We start from the raw sequence: 21,995 nt of genomic DNA, 5'->3' as shown, positions 1-21,995 counted from the left end.
GAGAAAATGAAAAGCAGGGGCCAGACTGAAAAAGCACTATAGAAGTAGCACTTACCTTTGAAAACATCAGATACACATAATCTAAAAGGCTTATCAATAGATCTCTGAGGAGGCTTGAAGGAATCTGGAAAAATGGCAAAAACCAAGGTTTAATGTAAAAGTAATTTTTGACTAAGGTCCAATCATCCCATTATAGTCCCATGTCTCCTAGAAAATAATTTTCTTTTTTAATTACAAATAGTAAATTGACTCTCACTCATATAACTCTGTAGTTTATAAAATGTTTCCATATACATAATCTCATTTAATGTCAACAATAGTCTATGGGTTAGGCAGGATACACATGCACCTCATTAACTAAAAGAAAATGGAGTATTAGTTTAAATATTGCAGGTGAAAAAAAAAATACTGCAGGTGAGGGACACCTGGGTGGCTCAGTGGTTGAGCTTCTGCCTTCTGCTCAGGTTGTGATCCCTGGGTCCTGGGATCGAGTCCCACATGGGGTTCCCCAGGGGAGCCTGCTTCTCCCTTTGCCTATATCTCTGCCTCTCTCTCTGCCTTTCATGAATATATAAATAAAATATTAAAAAATAATAATATTGCAGGCGATTTCAAAACTACTATACTAGCTTTTCTGACTATAAACTCTATGCTTTTTCATACACATCACCTGTCTCACATCAAGAACTTTAAATAACAACATCAAGCTTATAATGCATTAAAATCAGTATGGCAGTAGACTTACCAATTTGTTCTAATAAACATAGTCCTTTATACCATTTTGTGAGTTCACCTGATTGAGATCTTGTGATTAGATTTTCACCACTGAGACCACTTGTAGGGATAAAAGCCACATCACTTTCCTATTAAAAAAGATTGAATATACGAAACTTAATACAACATTGCTTTCAAAAAGTTAAAAGGCTATTACCATGCTGCACCAAGTTTGCAAAAGCAACTATGTACTTTGAAAAAAGTACATAGAAATCATAGAACTACAGCCTTGAAGTTATCTAATCCAACAGTTTTCAACTAATTTGATTTTGTGGAAAACTTACAAATTTGTTCCAAAACACTCAAGCATTTTTACCTGGTAACATAGACATATTTCATTCACATTTTGCTAGAGAAATTCCTCTCTACTAGTTTCTACTGTAGTGGATGTATAGTATCCATTCCTCTGTGACCTCGGTAAACCTATCCACCTAATTTAATAGCTGAAGAAAAGTCTTTTATTTATGTTAAATTCAAGCCAATTTATAAAACGTGCAATTTTCCTTGTTGAAGTAAGGAGAAGAACGTAGGATATACATGATAACAGGCAGAAATAAAAACAAGGACACCAAACTATCTGTATTAGTATTTTCTCCTATATCAGTAAGATGAGACTTAAAGTAACTAAATAAAGTAACTAAATTTAAAATCAAAGTAACTAAATAAATTTAAAATTATCTTACCTTAAAGCCTGCTTGCTTAAGAAAGTGCCCAAGTTTTCCAGTAATCTCTTGAAACCTTTCTTGTTGCCAATTAACCTGATAAAGATTCAATTTTTAAAACTATGCTTCAGACCATGCTACATATAAAATATAAATTTCTGCAATAAAACATTAAAAAATGAAGACTATAAAATATATTAAATATGAAATCTATTAAAATTCAAATTTGGAATATCAGATCTTACTATTAATATGATCTAAAAATAAATTTTCCTACAACAGAAAGCCTAGAAACAAACTCCAATACACATAGAACTTTTTGTATATGCTATCAGTCACTTCAAATTTAAGGAGACAGAGTGAATAAAATTATTAAATTGTGCTCAGACCAACTACTAAAGTAAAATAAAAATATTGATACGCCCCCGCCAAGCCAAATAGACTAAAAATGTATATGTGATATGAACTCTGCATGCTGTAGTATTTAGGGGTAAGTATAACAACATATAACTTACTTGGAAATTCTTGTCAAAATAAAATGGATTAATGGATGGACATGGGGCAGACAGACTAAGACGTGAATAAGTATGTCGGAGAATCTTAAGTAGTGGGTATAATACGGTATTTATTGTAAAATTATTTCTACTATTCTTTTTTCTATTCCTTTTATTTGAAATTTTTCATACTAAAATATTAGGGAAAAATAAAAGGTATGTGTAATAATGATACTGTAAAAGAAGTATATCGAAAAAAATGTAGGTAAGTATCTGATCCCAGGATAAGAAAATACCTAAGGATAAAGAAAGAATCAAAAGGAAATACTTTTTTAAATTTGAATATATGTCAAAAACACACAAAATGAAAAGTAAAATAACAAATTGGGGAAAAGATCTAAGACAAGATAAAGGATTAATATCTTCAGTAATTATACTTAAAAATTGGTATGTTTCAAACTCGAGTAGCTTATGTAAATAATTCCAAAATTACACAAACTACCAAAACTGGAACAGGAAAAAATAGAAAACCTAAACAGGCCAATAACCAGGGAGGAAATTGAAGCAGTCATCAATAACCTCCCAAGACAAAGAAGTCCAAGGCCAGATGGATTCCCAGGGGAATTCTATCAAACGTTTAAAGAAGAAACCATACCTATTCTACTAAAGCTGTTTAGAAAGATAGAAAGAGATGGAGTACTTCCAAATTCGTTCTATGAGGCCAGCATCACCTTAATTCCAAAACCAGACAAACACCCCACCAAAAAGGAGAATTAGAGACCAATATCTCTGATGAACATGGATGCAAAAATTCTCAACAAGATACTAGCCAATAGGATCCAACAGTACATTAAGAAAATTATTCACCATGACCAAGTAGGATTTATCCCCGGACACAAGGCTGGTTCAACACTCGTAAAACAATCAATGTGATTCATCATATCAGCAAGAGAAAAACCAAGAACCATATGATCCTCTCATTAGATGCAGAGAAAGCATTTGACAAAATACAGCATCCATTCCTGATCAAAACTCTTCAGAGTGTAGGGATAGAGGGAACATTCCTCAACATCTTAAAAGCCATCTATGAAAGCCCACAGCAAATATCATTCTCAATGGGGAAGCACTGGGAGCCTTTCCCCTAAGATCAGGAACAAGACAGGGATGTCCACTCTCACCACTGCTATTCAACATAGTACTGGAAGTCCTAGCCTCAGCAATCAGACAACAAAAAGACATTAAAGGCATTCAAATCGGCAAAGAAGAAGTCAAACTCTCCCTCTTCGCCAATGACATGATACTCTACATAGAAAACCCAAAAGCCTCCACCCCAAGATTGCTAGAACTCATACAGCAATATGGCAGTGTGGCAGGATACAAAATCAATGCCCAGAAATCAGTGGCATTTCTATACACTAACAATGAGACTGAAGAAAGAGAAATTAAGGAGTCAGTCCCATTGACAATTGCACCCCAAAGCATAAGATACCTAGGAATAAACCTAACCAAAGAGGTAAAGGATCTATACCCTAAAAACTATAGAACACTTCTGAAAGAAATTGAGGAAGACACAAAGAGATGGAAAAATATTTCATGCTCATGGATTGGCAGAATTAATATTGTGAAAATGTCAATGTTACCCAGGGCAATTTACACGTTTAATGCAATCCCAATCAAAATACCATGGACTTTCTTCAGAGAGTTAGGACAAATTATTTTAAGATTTATGTGGAATCAGAAAAGACCCCGAATAGCCAGGGGAATTTTAAAAAAGAAAACCATATCTGGGGGCATCACAATGCCAGATTTCAGGTTGTACTACAAAGCTGTGGTCATCAAGACAGTGTGGTACTGGCACAAAAACAGACACATAGATCAATGGAACAGAATAGAGAACCCAGAAGTGGACCCTGAAATGTATGGTCATCTAATATTCGATAAAGGAGGAAAGACCATCCATTGGAAGAAAGACAGTCTCTTCAATAAATGGTGCTGGGAAAATTGGACATCCACATGCAGAAGAATGAAACTAGACCACTCTCTTTCACCATACACAAAGATAAACTCAAAATGGATGAAAGATCTAAATGTGAGACAAGATTCCATCAAAATCCTAGAGGAGAACACAGGCAACACCCTTTTTGAACTCAGCCACAGTAACTTCTTGCAAGATACATCCACGAAGGCAAAAGAAACAAAAGCAAAAATGAACTATTGGGACTTCATCAAGATAAGAAGCTTTTGCACAGCAAAGGATACAGTCAACAAAACTAAAAGACAACCTACAGAATGGGAGAAGATATTTGCAAATGACGTGTCAGATAAAGGGCTAGTTTCCAAGATCTATAAAGAACTTATTAAACCCAACACCAAAGAAACAAACAAACCAATCATGAAATGGGCAAAAGACATGAAGAGAAATCTCACAGAGGAAGACATAGACATGGCCAACAGGCACATGAGAAAATGCTCTGCATCACTTGCCATCAGGGAAATACAAATCAAAACCACAATGAGATACCACCTGACACCAGTGAGAATGGGGAAAATTAACAAGGCAGGAAACCACAAATGTTGGAGAGGATGCGGAGAAAAGGAACGCTCCTACACTGTTGGTGGGAATGTGAACTGCTACAGCCACTCTGGAAAACTGTGTGGAGGTTCCTCAAAGAGTTAAAAATAGACCTGCCCTACGACCCAGCAATTGCACTGTTGGGGATTTACCCCAAAGATACAGATGCAATGAAACGCCGGACACCTGCACCCCGATGTTTCTAGCAGTAATGGCCACAACAGCCAAACTGTGGAAGGAGCCTCAGTGTCCATCGAAATATGAATGGATAAAGAAGATGTGGTCTATGTATACAATGGAATATTACTCAGCCATTAGAAATGACAAATACCCACCATTTGCTTCAACATGGATGGAACTGGAGGGTATTATGCTGAGTGAAGTAAGTCAGTTGGAGAAGGACAAACATTACATGTTCTCATTCATTTGGGGAATATAAATAATAGTGAAATGGAATATAAGGGAAGGGAGAAGAAATGTGTGGGAAATATCAGAAAGGGAGACAGAACATAAAAACTCCTAACTCTGGGAAACGAACTAGGGGTGGTGGAGGGGGAGGAGGGCGGGAGGTGGGGCTGAATGGGTGACGGGCACTGGGGGGGGCACTTGACAGGGTGAGCACTGGGTGTTATTCTGTATGTTGGTAAATTGAACACCAATAAAAAATAAATTTATTAAAAAAAATTAAAAACATAAATGGTTAATAAATATACAAAGTATATTGAAATATTGAGATTCATTGAAAAGTAGGTTAACAAAAAAAGAAACATGTTCTGAATGTCAAATTGGAAAATAACCATTTAAGAACAGCAGTGTTGATTAAGTGGGAAAGTGCATATACCATATATGCTGAGAGTAAATAACTAGAACTTTTCTTGAAGGAATTTTGATCATATATATAGCAAGTCTAAAAATGCATATGCCCTTCGACCCAGAAATTTCCACAGAATAAACTATGTCCAAATACACACACACACACACACACACACACACACACACACACACACACCTAGAAATATTCAGAAGTAGGGGATTACTTGAATAAGTTACATATATCTTTAAAATGGACTAGAATAAAGCTATAAAAACAATCTGTTCATACAAAAGTTAATTACTTAGAAACATGAACAAGAACATTACCAATTTTTTTAAAAAGGAGCGAACAGAACAGATCATAACACAATGTTATGAAGAACAATATTTTCATCTATAAAAATAAACCAGGTGGATACACAAAACAAAAAGTTAAAAGATTTCGTTGGGGGTTAGGGGAATTGGATATATTTCCAAACTATATTGGTTATTTCAAGTTTCTTTATACTAACATAAATTGAGTATTATTTTACAACTAAAAGCAATTTTAAGATTTTAAAATTAATGTTGAAAGTCAGAATACATTTTTGCTTAAAATTTACTTGTATCTCATTTATTTAATATGAGGGTCATGAATTATCTCTTTTAAATATGACCACTAGACTAATAAGATATACACTAGTCATGTCTGAGGTCATCGATAAAGCAGAATAGCATCTTAACTAACATCTGAAATGAAATGAATGTTCATTCGCCTTCAAATACCTGATCCATCTTATTGACTGCAACTGCAAGCTGTGTTACTCCAAGAGAACGAACCAAGAGGCCGTGTTCTCGAGTCTGTCCCCCAGTCTCAAATCCAGCTTCAAACTCTCCCCTGCTGGCGTCTACAACTAAAATGGCTACATCCGCCTGAGAAAGAAGAAATAATCAAAACTAGAAATAATATCACAGCATTTTAATTTGAATTCAAAGGCTAGATTAGTGGATTAATTGTGGTCAATTATTTTTATAAAGATTTTATTTTATTTATTTACTCATGAGAGACACACAGAGAGAGGCAGAGACACAGGCAATGGGAGAAGCAGGCTCCAGGCAGGGAGCCCAAAGTGGGACTCAATCCCAGGGCAGGGATCACGCCCTGAGCTGAAAGGCAGATGCTCAACTGCTGAGCACCAAGGGGTCCCAGTTGTGGTCAGATTTTAAAGGCAGACTCTAACCTGACACTGAACCCCAAGACAAATCAAAAGACTTACACAGATGGATAAAAAAAATACTAGCATGTAGCCAAAAATAATGACATAAAGAATTTAATTCCCATATTTGATTTTATAACAATTAAAATATCTAGGCAAAGGAGGAAAAACATAAACACAGTTAAAACATAAGTAAACAGGGAGAGATATTTGGAAAAGTTATCAACTTATTATGAACTTTACTAAAACAGGGAAGAAAGACACAGCTCTGTAGAAAAATAGTTAAAGGGTACAAGCAAACAATTTGCTAAAGAAATACAAATGGCCAAGAAACATGAAAAAAATTCAAATTCATTAGAAATCCAAAGAAAAGGACATTAAAAATACATGAACATATTCCTTACTTCTCCCACTCCTAGAAGTTACATAAGCAACACTTAAAAGAATGATTTACTACAGGTAAGAGTGCAGTGAGATGGGCATTCTTATGCACCACCTGTTTAAGGAAGCTTTCTGGAGGGCATTTTCAACAGTGAGTTTCAGGAGCCTTAAAATTATACATATTTTGCTTCCTATTACTTCCACTTCCTGGAATTTATCCTAGAAAATGATAAGTCAACAAAAATGTTTATCAGAGTACTATTTATAATGATGAAAAACTTTGAATAAATGAGTTATCCAAAATAAAAAAAAGGACATTCATTCACCCTCTACTGCAGAGAAACAGAACCCTGACTTAACGAATTTTGGTAACCTTTCTGAAGCATTTTGAGAATCAGGTGAAAGACATTTTACCTCTCACACTCCATTTACACACAAAAAAAGAAGGAAAAAAACTAACCTTAGCTCTAGTGCCTTTTCCTATTTAAGCTTATTGACACTAGTTTTATGGGTTCGCACTATTCTTTGGTGTTGACGCTTTTTTTTTTTTAAAGATTTTATTTATTTATTAAGACAACAGAGAGAGAGCACGAGCAGGGGGAGAAGCAGACTCCCCACTGAGCAGGAAGCCAGATGAGGAGCTTGATCCTGGCACCCCCAGATCACGACCTGAGCCAAAGGCGAACATTAGCCAACTGAGCCACCCAGGTGCCCATATTGATACTACTTTGTGTGACTTCATTTGCATTATGTGGATGCAGTCTTTGAAAATCTGCAGAGAACTGTTAGTGCAATCATAGGTTTCCCTCTACTTTCATTCTCAAGTATTTCTGGTGATACAGTGTCAGGACGTTCTTTAAAGGAGCATTCTTTTTCCCTTCTGTGGTTTTTGCCCTGCAGGCCTGCCTGTTCTAATAGAAATGTGGTTTTCTCTAATCCAGGTTATAATGACTAACTCTAACAGTGCCCTCCTGTGCCACCTCAGACCAGTACTGGACAATTGCTCTCTTACATTCCATCCACGTGAAGCGCTCTGGCCTTTTGGTTTGAACAGAGTCCATAATAGCTTTCCTCTTTGTGGTTTCCTCAATGACATTTTATGTTCATGCTATCCAATTTTTAAAGAATTTCACATACGCTGCCATATAATCTTCACCATTATGAGAAATAAAATGGTCATAAAGTAAGTATTTATCAGATACTTTGCTCTGAACAGAACTTTATAATTTAAATTAGAAGCATCATCCACATACTTTGGTGGGGGCAATTTACACTATGATTTCTGTTCTTTTTCCATTTATCCTTACCCAAATATTCCTGCCTTTCTTCTCCTCTTAAGTTCAGCATTCAGTCCCATTCCTTCATGACTTAAAACGTTGAACCCTAATTTCTTCAATGAGATCTAGTTCTTTGAACAAGAATTCTTCGTTAAGAGCACAAGTTGGAGCAATCCATTTGAAAGCTGACTCTCTTATGTACTAACAGGTCTCACACTTCAGACAAATTGTTTAATTTTGCTGGGTATCATTGACTTGTACCGAAGTGCTGAATCGTTAAATTGTACACCTGAAACTAATATTACACTGCATGTTAATTAACTGGAATTTAAATAAATACTTAAAAAAAGAAGTGCACTTGGTTGTGAGGAGTAACAGGTGTTTTATGGAAATGTGGAATAATAATATTGTACACCTGAATAAGTAAGTGTAGTTTATAGAAAAAAGCACCCAGGCCTGACCTTCCAAATCCTAGACTCAATAACTGTAAATCTCCTTCCATTCAGGTTTTGCTAATAACTATCAAATTGTATTTATTTCTTTAGGTTAAAATTTGAAATTCATTGGATTGGCATTAAGATATCTAAGGCAGTAAGTACTCTTCCTAATTCTCTTTCTCATTACCATCTCCAAAAAATTTCAGGGCAATTTCTCTATTCTTTCATGCAGCAGCTTGTCTTTGGGAGCTCAAATGCCTACATATTATCAAGGAAGACTTTTCGGCACTACCAGATATCTTTCCCAATGTATACTGTGTATACTCTTCTTGTACATTTGTGTTAGCCTTTCCTCTTTACATGTTTTATATGATTTCCTTGAGGAGAAGCAGCATACCCTGCACTCTTCTTTGTAACCCTAACAGCCTACCCTAGTACTTTGTACACTAAGCTCTCTAATATTTTGAGCCTATTTTCTTCATTTGTCATATAACAGAATTCAATTAGATAATTACTGAAATCCTTTCCTATCCTAATTCCATTAGGAGTTTAGAGTAAACGATCTTTATGATTATTCTGGATTCGGAGATTCTAGGATTCAAAGACATTTCACTGTAACTGCTTATTTCGATGTTTGCCTCTCCCATTAAACTATCAAAATGTGCTTCTTAGTTATCATATCCCTACACTGTCTACCATAGCACTCGGCACACAGCAGGCCAAGTAAATTTATCAAATGAAAATACACGCACACACACATACACCACAGAAACAAAGAGAAAAATATATTGTGTTCTTTGGTAAATTCAATGAGAAGTACACTAACTTAAAATAGGAATGGGGCACCTGGATGGCTCAGTAGACAGAACATGCAATTCTTGGTTTCAGGGTTGTAGGTTCAAGACCCACTGTAGATGTAGAGATTACTTAAAATAAAATCTTTAAAAAAAAAAGTAAAATAAAATAGGGATAATATGCACCTTCATCATAAGGATTAAACTAAATGCATACAAAACACCTAACAGAGTGTCTAGCCCATATGTGGCACTCAACCAAGAGTGATTATTATTGTTTTTCAATCTTCATTAATTGTTCAGTCCATGGACCTTAAATTAATATTCTGATATATAATAAATTATATATCAACTTCCTAAAATAGAATATTTTGTCATTTATCTTTAATATAGTCTAATTTATTTGTATATCCTTTTTAGGTTGACAAATGTTTATATTAACATTCCTTTTAAATAGATGTTAAGAACTCAGAAAACAGCCAATTGCTTAAGTCACATTTTTTTTTAAGTTTTTTTTTTTAATTTATTTATTCATGAGAGATCCAGAGAGAAAGAGGCAGAGACACAGGCAGAGGGAGAAGCAGGCTCCACGCAGGGAGCCTGATGTGGGACTCGATCCCGGGTCTCCAGAATCATGCCCTGGGCCGAAGGCAAGCACTAAACCGCTAAGCCACCCCAGCTGCCCAAGTCACACTTTTTGCCAATAATTGACACAGGCAAACTTTTGAACTCTTTATATTTTCCAATAATCTTTTATTCATCATCTTTTATTTTTAAAAAATCCATGTCCTCTGGGTGCAGTGCTATTTTCTTTCATTGCTTTAATTATTTTAAAGTTATTATCTTTGATTTCAGTATCCTTAAGAATCATGTAATTCTATAAATTGCAAGTGTTTTTTTAATCCTATAAAGAAAGTAAACCCCAAGGGCAAAACTCCCAAGCTTCACTACTTCTGCATAAATCAGCACTTTTAAAAGATAAAGGCCTTGGATATAAATACAGTAAAAAGGCAGATACTGAAATATTCACTCCAACTTATTAATAAGAAATATAAAGCTATACTTTATCATGAACTTTACCATTATTTTTATTATAAGAAATTCATAGCTTTTATAAATTTGCATCTATATAATAATTAGAAAAGGTTTTATATAGTACCAATGAGATCATAAAAATACAATCTTTTTTTTCAAAAGTTAAATTTTTTAATTTCAAAATACTTTAAAAGTTACAATCCCAGAATTATAAGCACAGCATCAGGAAATTATATGTACAATCAGTGTACTATAATTCAGGAAATAATCTGGTACCTGGGCTGCTCCTGTAATCATATTTGGAATGAAATCCTTATGGCCTGGAGCATCCATTAATGTAATAACTTTGGTTGTGGTCTCAAACTTTGTCATACCAACATCCATTGTTACTCCCCTTAAAGAAAACATAAAATGGTTAGAAAATACTATAGAAATAATCAGTGCCATGGATTAAGTCATTTAAATTGTACACCTGATTGACAGTGAATTCTTAAGAAATAATGGGAATTTTATTACACAGTCTACTGTTTTGACTAATTAAGCTATCACTTGGGAGCTAGAATTTCTGCAATTAACAGAATTACATGTGTATGCCTTTAAAATAAGATTTTGGACACAGCAAGAGCTTAACAAAAATGCTGGATGTTTCCCATTTCCTTTTTTGGGGGTAAGAGGCTATGTAGACTACGAACAAAAAAATATATGGAGACACCTCTGGAAGAGAAAACAGAAAATACTGCCCATGAGAGAAGGTAAAGTGGATGGAGGCAGTTTTCCTCATCTTCATATGTAGATACTTCACTAATGATAAAAATAAACTTCTAAACTTTCATTTGTAAGGTAGGTCAGAATGTTCCACATTTAGAAAAAAGAAAATATCAAAGGAGATACCAAAACTTTTAAAAGTCGAGAGAACTAAACAACAGTTTGTTTTACATCCCGTTTCGTCCTTCTTGAAGACCAACACAGTGCCTCTTCTTAGCCAAAAAAAATGTAGGTTTGGATTATAAGAAAGCCCAGGGAGGGTCTACAAAGGTACTGAGTCTTTCTAGACATCAGGAAAAGGAAATTGGGTGGGCAATAAACTGGGTAATCATTCATCCTGGCTTGCCCCAAACAGTCCAGAGTAATGAATGGGCACTCCCTTTTACTACCAACTGTTCTGATAATACCCTAGCAGAGCAATGAAATAACACATGGGTCTCCTTGCTCAAGTCATTCTAACTTAATCTGAAACCATGGGCCATTTGACCTGGTGAAAATGATGTTTAATTCTAATAATCCTCAAATAATTGGCTAGAATACTGATGAACCAAGACTCATTCTGAGCTTCTCCATAGACTGCTTTGACCAAAAAACACTCTTTGGAGCCAGGTCTGGTCTGCATTTGCAACCCTAGGGATATAAATATCCCTCATTATACTAATTTCTGTTCAACATATGAGCAGAACAATTTATAAATGTTTAATATGGTAGGATATAACACACTGTATTTTTGAAATACTACTGAAATACTATTACTGGTGAGTTAAAATTCTTATTATGTAACTAGAAGCATCTGCTATCTACAGAACCAAAATATATTCTGAAATTGCATCATTCTGAGCAATAGAAAACTACTAGCAGCAAAAATATAACAGCCAACCAGTAGATATAGTATCAAAAAGAATAAAAACCCCACTAAAATTATTGACTATTCCAGAAATTAAATAATTAGCTAACCTGCCAGCTCAACTCACATATTAAGTAAATTCAAACAAGTCATTCTAACTTAAATTATACATTCTCAATCTCTTTACCTATTTAACAGATGACACAAATGTAACTAAGGAGCCATGTATTTTAATAATCTGTTCGGTAAGCTGATAGGTGAAAATTATTTGTTCTTCTAACATTGACATCATACAAAATTCCACTGTTTTCCAATATTCATTTTCCAAAAATTTGCCACCAACTAATTTTCCTTACTGGGTTGGAAAACAAGCATGTGATGCTATAAAGAATAAATAAGACACCTACAAAAAGAAAGAAAAAAAAAACCCTACCCTGATATACAATTCTGTTTATCACAAGAGCTGAGGAATACTGTGACCCCCTTTATTGAGATTACCTTATATATTTTAATGTAGACTATTCAAGACTCCAAGAAAGTAAATACACACCTTTTTTAAAGTATGAAAATCCAAATATATTCTCTAATCATACTCAGAAGGAAGATAAGGAACACAGAATACTTCCTTTGTTGATTTAGGACTTTCAGAGGACTTCTGAGTCCTTAATTATTATTTTGACACAGTTGATACACCTGCCAATTCACTTATTTAGGTGCCTTCGTTCTTTCCTGACAAAGGTGCCATTGGCTCTCTGATCCCTGACAATTCTAACATGACACATATGATCACTCTAAAAAGACTTCAAAAGAAATACTTTGGCCAGAGGTCTATGAGTAGCTGTTCTCTCCTGCAGAGTTAGCACTGGGCACAGTAATAGATACAGGAGCAACAGACTAGATTAAATCTCCATGGTAGGAGGTAGGTTTAATTACTTGTTTGTTGACTCTATCTTATAAAAACATCCTACAGAAAGTATAAAAAATGAATTAAGTGTGATAATTTAAATTTACTGGTCATTTTAATTCCAGACAGAAAAGAGTTCACTGCAAAAAGTTACCTTCTATAAAATTTAGTCTCATTCGTAATTTTAATTCAAAATCAAGTCAATTTGACATATTTCGGGAAGGGACAACTGAAACTTCTCCCACAGAATAATTAACAAAGGGTTTTTACTGCCTTTTACTGTGTGCGTGTTTTAATTTTTTTTTTTTTTGATAAACATTCAACTATTCTCATAGAATTTGGAATAGTAAATGTATACAGATTCAATGGAAACTATAATAAAAATATTTCCCCAATAATTGAAAGCTTGCCTCTAAAAGAAGTTTCTAAAATATTTCATGGCATGTTTCATATATATTCAACACATATTACATACTTATTTAAAAGATTATATATCATTGCAAACTGAAAATTTTGAAATATAGTGACTACCTTTCCCTTTCTTCGCCAGTCTCATCCAAGACCCATGCATATGCAAACGAAGCTTTGCCAGCCTTTTTAGACTCTTGTTCATACTTATGCATAGTTCTTTTGTTTACATTACCCAGAAGATAAAGCATATGGCCCATCAGAGTACTTTTCCCAGCATCAACATGACCTAAGGAAAATTGATTCAGGATTAATACTAGGTACATTTTCCAGACGTTGTTCACATCGAGGCATTGCATGCATATGTAATCCAATAATTCGTGTCAGTGTTTCGGGTAATAAATACCAATTTTTATCAAAAGATAGTTAAAGTAAATGGAGAAAAAAAAAGAGTATCTCTTTTAGAGATATTTTAGAGAGGGGGTAAGTTTCCTTGACTTTTGGAAATTAAAACTGTCAGTAAGATATGGCATTTTCAAAATATTCACAAAATGAAAATGCCACAAGTCTAATAACTCCTTGATAACTTGGCATCATTCCCCCCAAAGTGACTAGAAAGCATCATGATGCAATGCCTCCTTGCTTGTGTCCATTTACACCCACACAGAAACTCAAGAGTGGGAACGAGTGTCCACGCTGCCACTAGGAGGTTGCTAGGCTAAAGCAGAGGTGAGTGACCATCCAGAGGACTAAAGGGCATTACCGATGACCACCAAGTTGAGGAGCTGCTTCCCTCCTTGCCGCTTCTCCAGTTCCGCTTTGACATCTATTTGCTGCCTCAGCTTGCCAGATTTCTTCACCGGTACTGATGGTGAATTCTGCTCTTCTGATGTTTGAATGGTGTGGGATGGGAGAACTGATTTAGAAACAGTGTCAAGAACATCAGAAGAAGCAATGCTGGTTTCTTCACTAAGATGTCCTTTTTGAAGTGTGTGGAAACTATGACCATTTTCTTCAGTTACTCTATAGAAAGCAGAGATAGGAAAAAAGTGTTTAAACCAACTCAACTGACATCCTCTTGTTAATGTCAGAAGGGCAGAGAAATTGTCTCTCCTAATTCCTTACACTTGCAGACCAAAAATGATCTCTGCTAAGTGGCTAGCCTATTAAGGTGGAAATTTTAAGTAGCTAGACACAAACCACACAAATACAGACTTAGAAGATCCCAGGAGAAAAACAGTCTACCAAATGCTGAGATAAGAAGAAAATATCCCATAAAATAACTGAATTCAAGGCCATAGCCTTAGCCATATGATCCTATCAAAACATGGCATAAAGAAGAGATTTTGTAAAACTTGGCACTAAAAGGGATCCCTGGGTGGCTCAGCGGTTTAGCGCCGCCTTCAGCCCAGGGCGCGATCCTGGAGTCCAGGGATTGAGTCCCACGTCAGGCTCCAGTCAGGCTCCCGGCATGGAGCCTGCTTCTCCCTCCTCCTGTGTCTCTGCCTCTCTCTCTCTCTCTCTCTCTTTCTCTCTCTCTGTCTATCATAAATAAATAAATCTTTAAAAAACAAAACAAAACTTGGCACTAAAAGTGTTCCCAGAGGTAAAGTAGTATTTTTTTAAAAAAAATTTTATCCCAAACTCATTCTTCCAACAGCACAGAGACTTTAATCTTTTTTGCTCAAACACTATCCTTAAGGGAGATAGATATCTTATCTGTCTACATTTTCTCAATACTTTCAGCAAAGAAATTTTTAATTCATTAACTAAACAAATACTTGATTTTCTAAAAATTACAACTTATACTAGACATTGATGTTGAGAAGAAAAGAAGATGCAGATGAGAAATTTATCTACTAATCCCAAAAGCTTATAATGTAGTGAGGGACTCAATACATAAAGTAGAAACAAGACCATCTAGTATAACTTATTCTCTCTGACCTTACTTCATTAAGCTCTTTGACCATTACCTACAGAAACTGTATCAGTGCTATCCTATGGATGGCTAGCAGTGATGTGATCTAATCAATCAGACTACAATATACCTTACATTCCTTTCAGTGATACAGATAAACAGAATTTGGACAAATAACAGGTTAAATTACAAGTTATTAAGAATGAAACCAATTCTATCCAACTCCATTTGAGACTGGCAAAGAATTACATACAAAAAGCAGTTTATATGAGAACAGTACATTATTTTCCTCTTGTCTACTATAACAAAATGCAGACTCCTTTTTCCCCTCTTGGGGCATTTTTATGTCTCAACTCAGACCCTTCATCCTAGGCCTCAGGAAAGGGTCAAATTAGTTATATTTGCAACTTCATTAAAGACCTCATATCCACTCTCCCCTTTTCTCTTGCTTTTGCAAATCTCTACTAACAATTTTGGCATTCATTCGTTAACACCACTTAGATTAGCTTCATCTAGAACCACAGGGAACAAACTTAAGTGTGTGAAGAAGGTTCCAGTTCTTTTGAAGGATTCTAAAGGCTAAATTAAGTGAAATCTTAGACTGTAATTTGCAAATATTTGAATGACCACAGCTAGTTCTAAAACCAAAACATGACAAATCTGCATTTAAGCAAGTCAAAACAAACAAACAAACAAACAAATCTCTACAAATTCTCATAAAAGTGTTCAACCAAAATAACTAGGGCTCTGGTTCTGATCAGACCTGGGAGAAATCACAATTTCTGGTTTCAAATCTGTTTTTAGTTATAGAAGCTTTTCTTCAAAGGAAAGCATTTAACTCCAGTATGGAGAAGAGATACAAGCAGGACAACTATGGTTGGGACGCCTGGGTGGCTCAGTGGTTGATTCAGCTCAGGGCGTGACCTCGGGTCTGGGGATCCAGTCCCACATCAGGCTCCCTGCGAGGAGCCTGCTTCTCTCTCTGCCTGTGTCTCTCCCTCTCTCTCTAATGAATAAATAAGTCTTTAAAAAAAAAAAAAAAGGAAAGAACAACTATGGTTGACAGAGTGGATAGAGACCTGAAGCTCAGCCGGCCCAGCATTGGAAGGGCTTGGGTCTGACTTGATCATTTCTTTTGCAATTCAGTAACACAAAAGGGTTGCCTTTCTCTTGGTTTCATGAAAACATTCAAGTAATTTCTAGGTAAAACATAAATTAGTTCACTAAACTGTATAGTGTTGGAAAGAAATAACTAAAGTAATTATAAAAGCATCATATGTAAGTCTGTGCTTAGTAAAAACTTATACATATTACAAAATAAAATTCAGTATTTTAAGGTTTTGAAAAATGTCTAAGATGAGGCTTAGAAAGGCTATAATTACTGACTGACATGAAAAAAAGACTAGGGACATTTGGGTGGCTCAGTGGTTGAGCATCTACCTTTGGCTCCCTGGGTCCTGGGATCCAATCCCACTTCAAGCTCCCTATAGGTAGCCTGCTTCTCCTTCTGCCTATGTCTCTGCCTCTCTTGGTCTCTCATTAATAAATAAATTAAATCTAAAAAAAAAAAAGAAAGAAAGCAAGCAAGCAAGCAAAAAAAAAAGACTAAGTTGGTTGAATGTTTTTTTCAGGTGCTGATATAATTTTGTAAACTTATCTATTATTATAAAATAACTACTCTAGTTTTTTTCCTAAGTCATCTTTCCAAAAGTGGAAATATTTCTACATGAATCTAGAGGCTTAATTTTTCTTGTTGAGTTATTTAAATAAGACGGGGAAGCTAATAATTTAGATTTAAGAGTATCTGTTCTCTATGCAAGGTTCTAATCATTTATACTTAAATAAGCTTTTTCTAGAGAAGCATTTATTATCTTTAAATATTAGTGGAGAAAAACCTTGCTGTTTTAATTTCTTCTTAGTAGTGCATTACCCTTTTTTAAGGAGCTGCCACTGGGAATCACACTATGTAGGTATTTACAATGCTGAAATCTTGACTCAGAAGTGTTTCATTACGTTTCTCTGTGCTTTTCCAAGATCAAACCAGAATAACAGCTTAAGTATTATCCTAGTATACATAACCTTCCTAAAAAACCCTATATAAGTATTTGACACAAATATAGCTTGGTCCTTGAGCAATATTATTATACATTTCTGATTATCCTGACTTATATACCTACAGACCTCTAATGTTCTAATGAGTTCTTTTCTAGAGCTATATCAAAATATTGACTCACAGGCTGTTTTTTTCACCTTTACACATATTTCCAAGTTTATTTTTAAGATAAAAATATTTCCCCAATAACTTTGATCAATAAATGTTTAAACAACTGTTCTATGAAACAAATACATTGATTAAAATTAATGGTTCCTGTCCTCATGAAGCATATAGTCTTGTAAGATTCTGAAAGGCTTGCATTATACTTGTGAAGTATAGAGTTAGGTTGTCAAGAATTACTTACTTGGAACTATTTTTTTTTTCTTGATCATTTTTTTTTCCCCAAAGATTTTACCCATTCATTCATGAGAAACACAGAGAGAAAGGCAGAGACATAGGCAGAGAGAGAAGCAGGCTCCTCGCAGGGAGCCTGATGCAGGACTCAATTCCTGGGCCCCACCATCAAACCCAGAGCTGAAATGCTTAACCACTGAGTCACCCAGGCGTCCCTCTTGATCATTTATTATCTATTATCTTTTATAGTTATTCCCATAGACAACTATGATTTACTTCTAACATTATACATTAATTTGGGCTTATTTGCATGTTGCTTTCTAAGACTTTCAAAACCTTTTGCAATAAGATTATAAAATCCTTAGAATAAGGAATTGTATATTTATTTGGTTATTTCCTCTCAATAGAAATAATCTAAGAATAATAAAGGAATTTATGATTCTGACAATCCAACCCCAATTCAGAGAGAAAAGACTACATTAAGCTTTTGGTAAATAAATCAGACTCAAAATTATTTTAATGGGCTAAAGTTACCCAAATTAAAATGCCATTCATTTTAATTCATTAAATGTCACTCACTAAAATTTCATTCATCCATTCAACATACACTGAATACCTACTATGTCCTGATTATGGAGTTCTTTCCTTCACTGAATTGGAATCTAGTAGTGTTGCTTTTATAAAATAAAAAAATTAAACTAAGTGATCATTAAGATTCTTCACAACCAAGACTCATGAAATTTAATAGATAAAACAATGTTGTAAGGGAGAAAAAAAATAAAGCTGCTTGGTTTAAATTTCTTGAATTTTTAAAAAAATCCTCTATTTTTTGTTTGTATTTGATAATAATGATTATCTTTCTAAATGACAGACAAAATACATGCAATCTATAAGTAACTAATTTAAGAAATGATTATACAATCTGAAAATTTTTAATTTTTTTTTTTTTTTTAATTTATGATAGTCATACAGAGAGAAAGAGAGAGAGGCAGAGACACAGGCAGAGGGAGAAGCAGGCTCCATGCACCGGGAGCCCGACATGGGATTCGATCCCGGGTCTCCAGGATCGCGCCCTGGGCCAAAGGCAGGCGCCAAACCGCTGCGCCACCCAGGGATCCCCAATCTGAAAATTTTTAAAGCAGTTTAAAGTTAATGTTTTTAAACTGTGCTGTTAAGCCTCAAGCAACCAACTTCCTTTGCCTACAAAAACTCCTGGGAAAATCCTCAAGATTGTGATAAGAATAAATGAATGCTACTAATGTAGGGATCTATCATTTCTCGGCATATTTGAAATTCTAGATATGTTTCATTTTGTATTTTATGCCTTGTTCTAGTGATCCATTTCATTCAACCTGAAAATCTTAAAGAGTTTAAAGAGTACAGTTAGAAAAAGAACTTTTAATTAATGATTACGATTCACCAACCACATTTAATTCCCAAACACTGCTTACCTACGCCATCTAGTGGTACAAGGATTACCTAGCTCAGAGCGCTAGATTACACAAAATAGAGGGTTTTTGCTAAATTATTTAATTCATATGAGAAAACTGACAGTGAGATAGATTAAGTAACATGCATTACTTGGTATCAAGCCTAATTTATCATCCCCTTTTCTTTGTATCATGTCGCACTGATGGCCCATGATACTTTAACATCACCAACATAGCAAAATTTATTAAAATAGGTTCTCTTTTCTGACAGTCGAGTGGAAGACAATACCAATTTCCAAAAAAAGTGGGGGAAGGCTTAAAAACTTACCCAGGCACTTCGAATCCCATAGTTTGCTTCTTTCCAGACACAGTCATTTTGGCAACTTTGGGCACAATTTCAGATTCACTTCGAGATGACTGAGAATCTATTGATTTTCCTAATTAGAGAGCAAAATATAAAAGGCTAATTGAAGCTGATTGCTAGAAACATTTGCTACACATTATATAGTACATAAATATATAGCATGGTAATTAAGTTTTATAGAATTTATATCTTTATACATATTCTTTTCTCTAAAAACATTCAGTGAACATTAAAATGCTGAAATTCTTTTGTCACTCTATATTCTGGGAAACCCCCTACTATTGGGACTCTGCTATGCTTAACTTCCACCAAATCTCTTCCTAATTTTGAACTGACTCTTAAGTTTCAGTATTAAGAGGTCACAAGGTGGTTTCTGCAGAGCCTCACTCTGACAGAATACCTAGGCCCTAGATCCCTCTCCCCCACCACGCCCTTTCACACTACTAAAATTGTTTGGTCAGTTAGCAGATGGCTAAGCTATTTTTAATCTCGTGATATCTATAAACTGATGAACAAGGTAAGCATCTGCTGAACTGTGCTGGACACTGCATATATTTTACTTGCATACAATCCTAGGTTTAGTAAGATACTTGATATCTAACAAGAATATGGGGGGAATCAACTTAGAAAAAGTGAATTAAGAACAAGATCAATTATGAGCTAGACCAAAGATGTTTATGCATTTGATCCTTCAAAAAATATACCTGTAATTCATGGAATTCTTTAGAGAGTATCTTTATAATTTTCAGTAATATTACCATCAGGATTGGGTCCACTTAGAAATGGAAACTGCACATGCTACACTGGTAAATATATATATATGTTACTTTTTAAATTAGAAAAAAATAAATTAATGTATATAATGCATACAAAACGTTTACTATTTGCCTATTATATGCCAAGCACTATGCTGGAGATCTAACAGTAAACAAAACCAAACATAATTCTTGTGCTGAGGAGCTTACATCTCATGGAGGAAGTGCACTAACTAATCAAAAATAAAATTCTTGGGACACCTGGGTGGCTCAGCAGTTAAGTGTCTGCCTTCAGCCGAGGGCATGATGCTGGAGTCCCGGGATTGAGTCCCACATCAGGCTCCCTGCATGGAGTCTGCTTCTCCTTCTGCCTGTGTCTCTGCCTCTCTCTCTTCCTCTATGTCTCTCATGTATAAATAAATAAAATCTTTGAAAAATAAATAAAATTCTTATTAGTGTTAGAATATGTACATAGCGTCATAAGATTTGGTGACAGGGCACACAAATTAGAGCTTCCACAGAAAGTTAAGAGTTAAGCAATGATGCAAAAATGAGTAGGAATGACCTCCACAGAAAGGAAGAGCACTGTGAACAGAGAGTAGTGTGTAGTGGGAGGCGGTGTGGGACTTCAGAGGAAGTAAAAGTGGAAGGGAAAAGGAACAGAGCTAACTTAATGTAGCTGAAGTGGGGGCAGTGGCCAGGCTGTGCATGGCCCTTTAGACCATGTCAAAGATCTAACATTTGTTCTGACAAAATTGGAAGCCACCAAAATGGTGGCAAGTGATAGGAGGAAAAAAGAGAGAGAGGAGAGGACAGAGTCAAGCTCAAGGAGAAGTGAGGGCTGGAGTGTTTTATTTGTGATTCATCAGCACATAATTAGTAGTTGAAGGCACAGACATAAGTGAAATCACAAAGCAAGTGAATATAGAATAAGAACAGAAGTGGTCCTAGGACAGGGCCTTGAAACAAATCCAGCCTTAAATCATAAGATGGAGGATGCTGAGCCTGAGGAGGTCCAAGGTAGGGGGGTGGGGAGAGGGGGTGCCAAGAAGCCAAGGGAAGAGTATTTGATGGAGCTGGCATCACCAGTCTGGGGAAGTGAAACAAGAAGCCAGAATGGGTTAAAAAAAAAAAAAAAAAAGTGAAACAGAGGCAGTACATGGCCATAATCTCTAATCCATAATTCTAACACCTGAAAGCTCTGGAAAATTAAGGTTTTTGTTTTATTTCAATTTGGAAGCAAAACCTGACCTGGACTGACATGAAGGCTATTTATAGCCCTTATTTATCCCAGGTAAAGTGACAAGCCATCCATTTCAAGCTCGGAAGTCACAATGTGATGTTTATAGGGTGCTTTCCCCCATCCCAATGAGGTTATCACACCATAGACAAGTAGGACGTACATGGTTAATGTTTTTCTAAATCCCAAAACTTCTGATTTCTGAGTCAAATCTGGTCCCAAGGGCTTTAGATGAGTGATTATAGATATGTCATTTACACATATCTTAACTTGAAAACTTAAGAAGTTTGGCTGGAAAGGGAGGAGGGCTATGGTAGAATGGTAGCAAAAGGGTCAGCTGATAGAAAAGACAGAATTGAGAGGGACTGGTTAAGAATATTAGGAAGAGAAAAGGTCACATTAGATATTTTAGAATTCCTGAGAAGGCAGAAAGGGCTGAGATATGAAGGTCAGGCTGATCTAAACTAAAGCAGGCAAAAC

At 35.4% G+C, this 21,995-nt stretch overlaps 1 protein-coding gene across 6 annotated transcripts in view; it reads right to left on the bottom strand.

Annotated features, from left to right (window-relative positions):
- Nucleotides 1–21,995, bottom strand: part of HBS1L (HBS1 like translational GTPase) — an 87,483-nt gene that overhangs the window by 18,807 nt on the left and 46,681 nt on the right. For 5 of the 6 annotated variants that reach the window (XM_025997868.2, XM_072720444.1, XM_072720478.1 and 2 more), the window contains 8 exons: nt 19,485–19,593; nt 14,123–14,382; nt 13,483–13,648; nt 10,712–10,829; nt 6,081–6,227; nt 1,458–1,532; nt 746–863; nt 56–124 (listed from right to left, as the gene is read on the bottom strand). In XM_025997868.2, the coding sequence (XP_025853653.1) occupies nt 56–124; nt 746–863; nt 1,458–1,532; nt 6,081–6,227; nt 10,712–10,829; nt 13,483–13,648; nt 14,123–14,382; nt 19,485–19,593 (1,062 nt within the window). The remainder of the gene's footprint in view (nt 1–55; nt 125–745; nt 864–1,457; nt 1,533–6,080; nt 6,228–10,711; nt 10,830–13,482; nt 13,649–14,122; nt 14,383–19,484; nt 19,594–21,995) is intronic. The other variant, XM_072720470.1, reaches the window with a different exon arrangement.

The sequence above is a fragment of the Vulpes vulpes genome, chromosome 1 (genome assembly GCF_048418805.1).
Source record: "Vulpes vulpes isolate BD-2025 chromosome 1, VulVul3, whole genome shotgun sequence".
NCBI classification, from domain to species: Eukaryota; Metazoa; Chordata; class Mammalia; order Carnivora; family Canidae; genus Vulpes; species Vulpes vulpes.
Note: the sequence above shows the minus strand (reverse complement) of the source record. Positions and strands in the feature narration are given on the sequence as shown.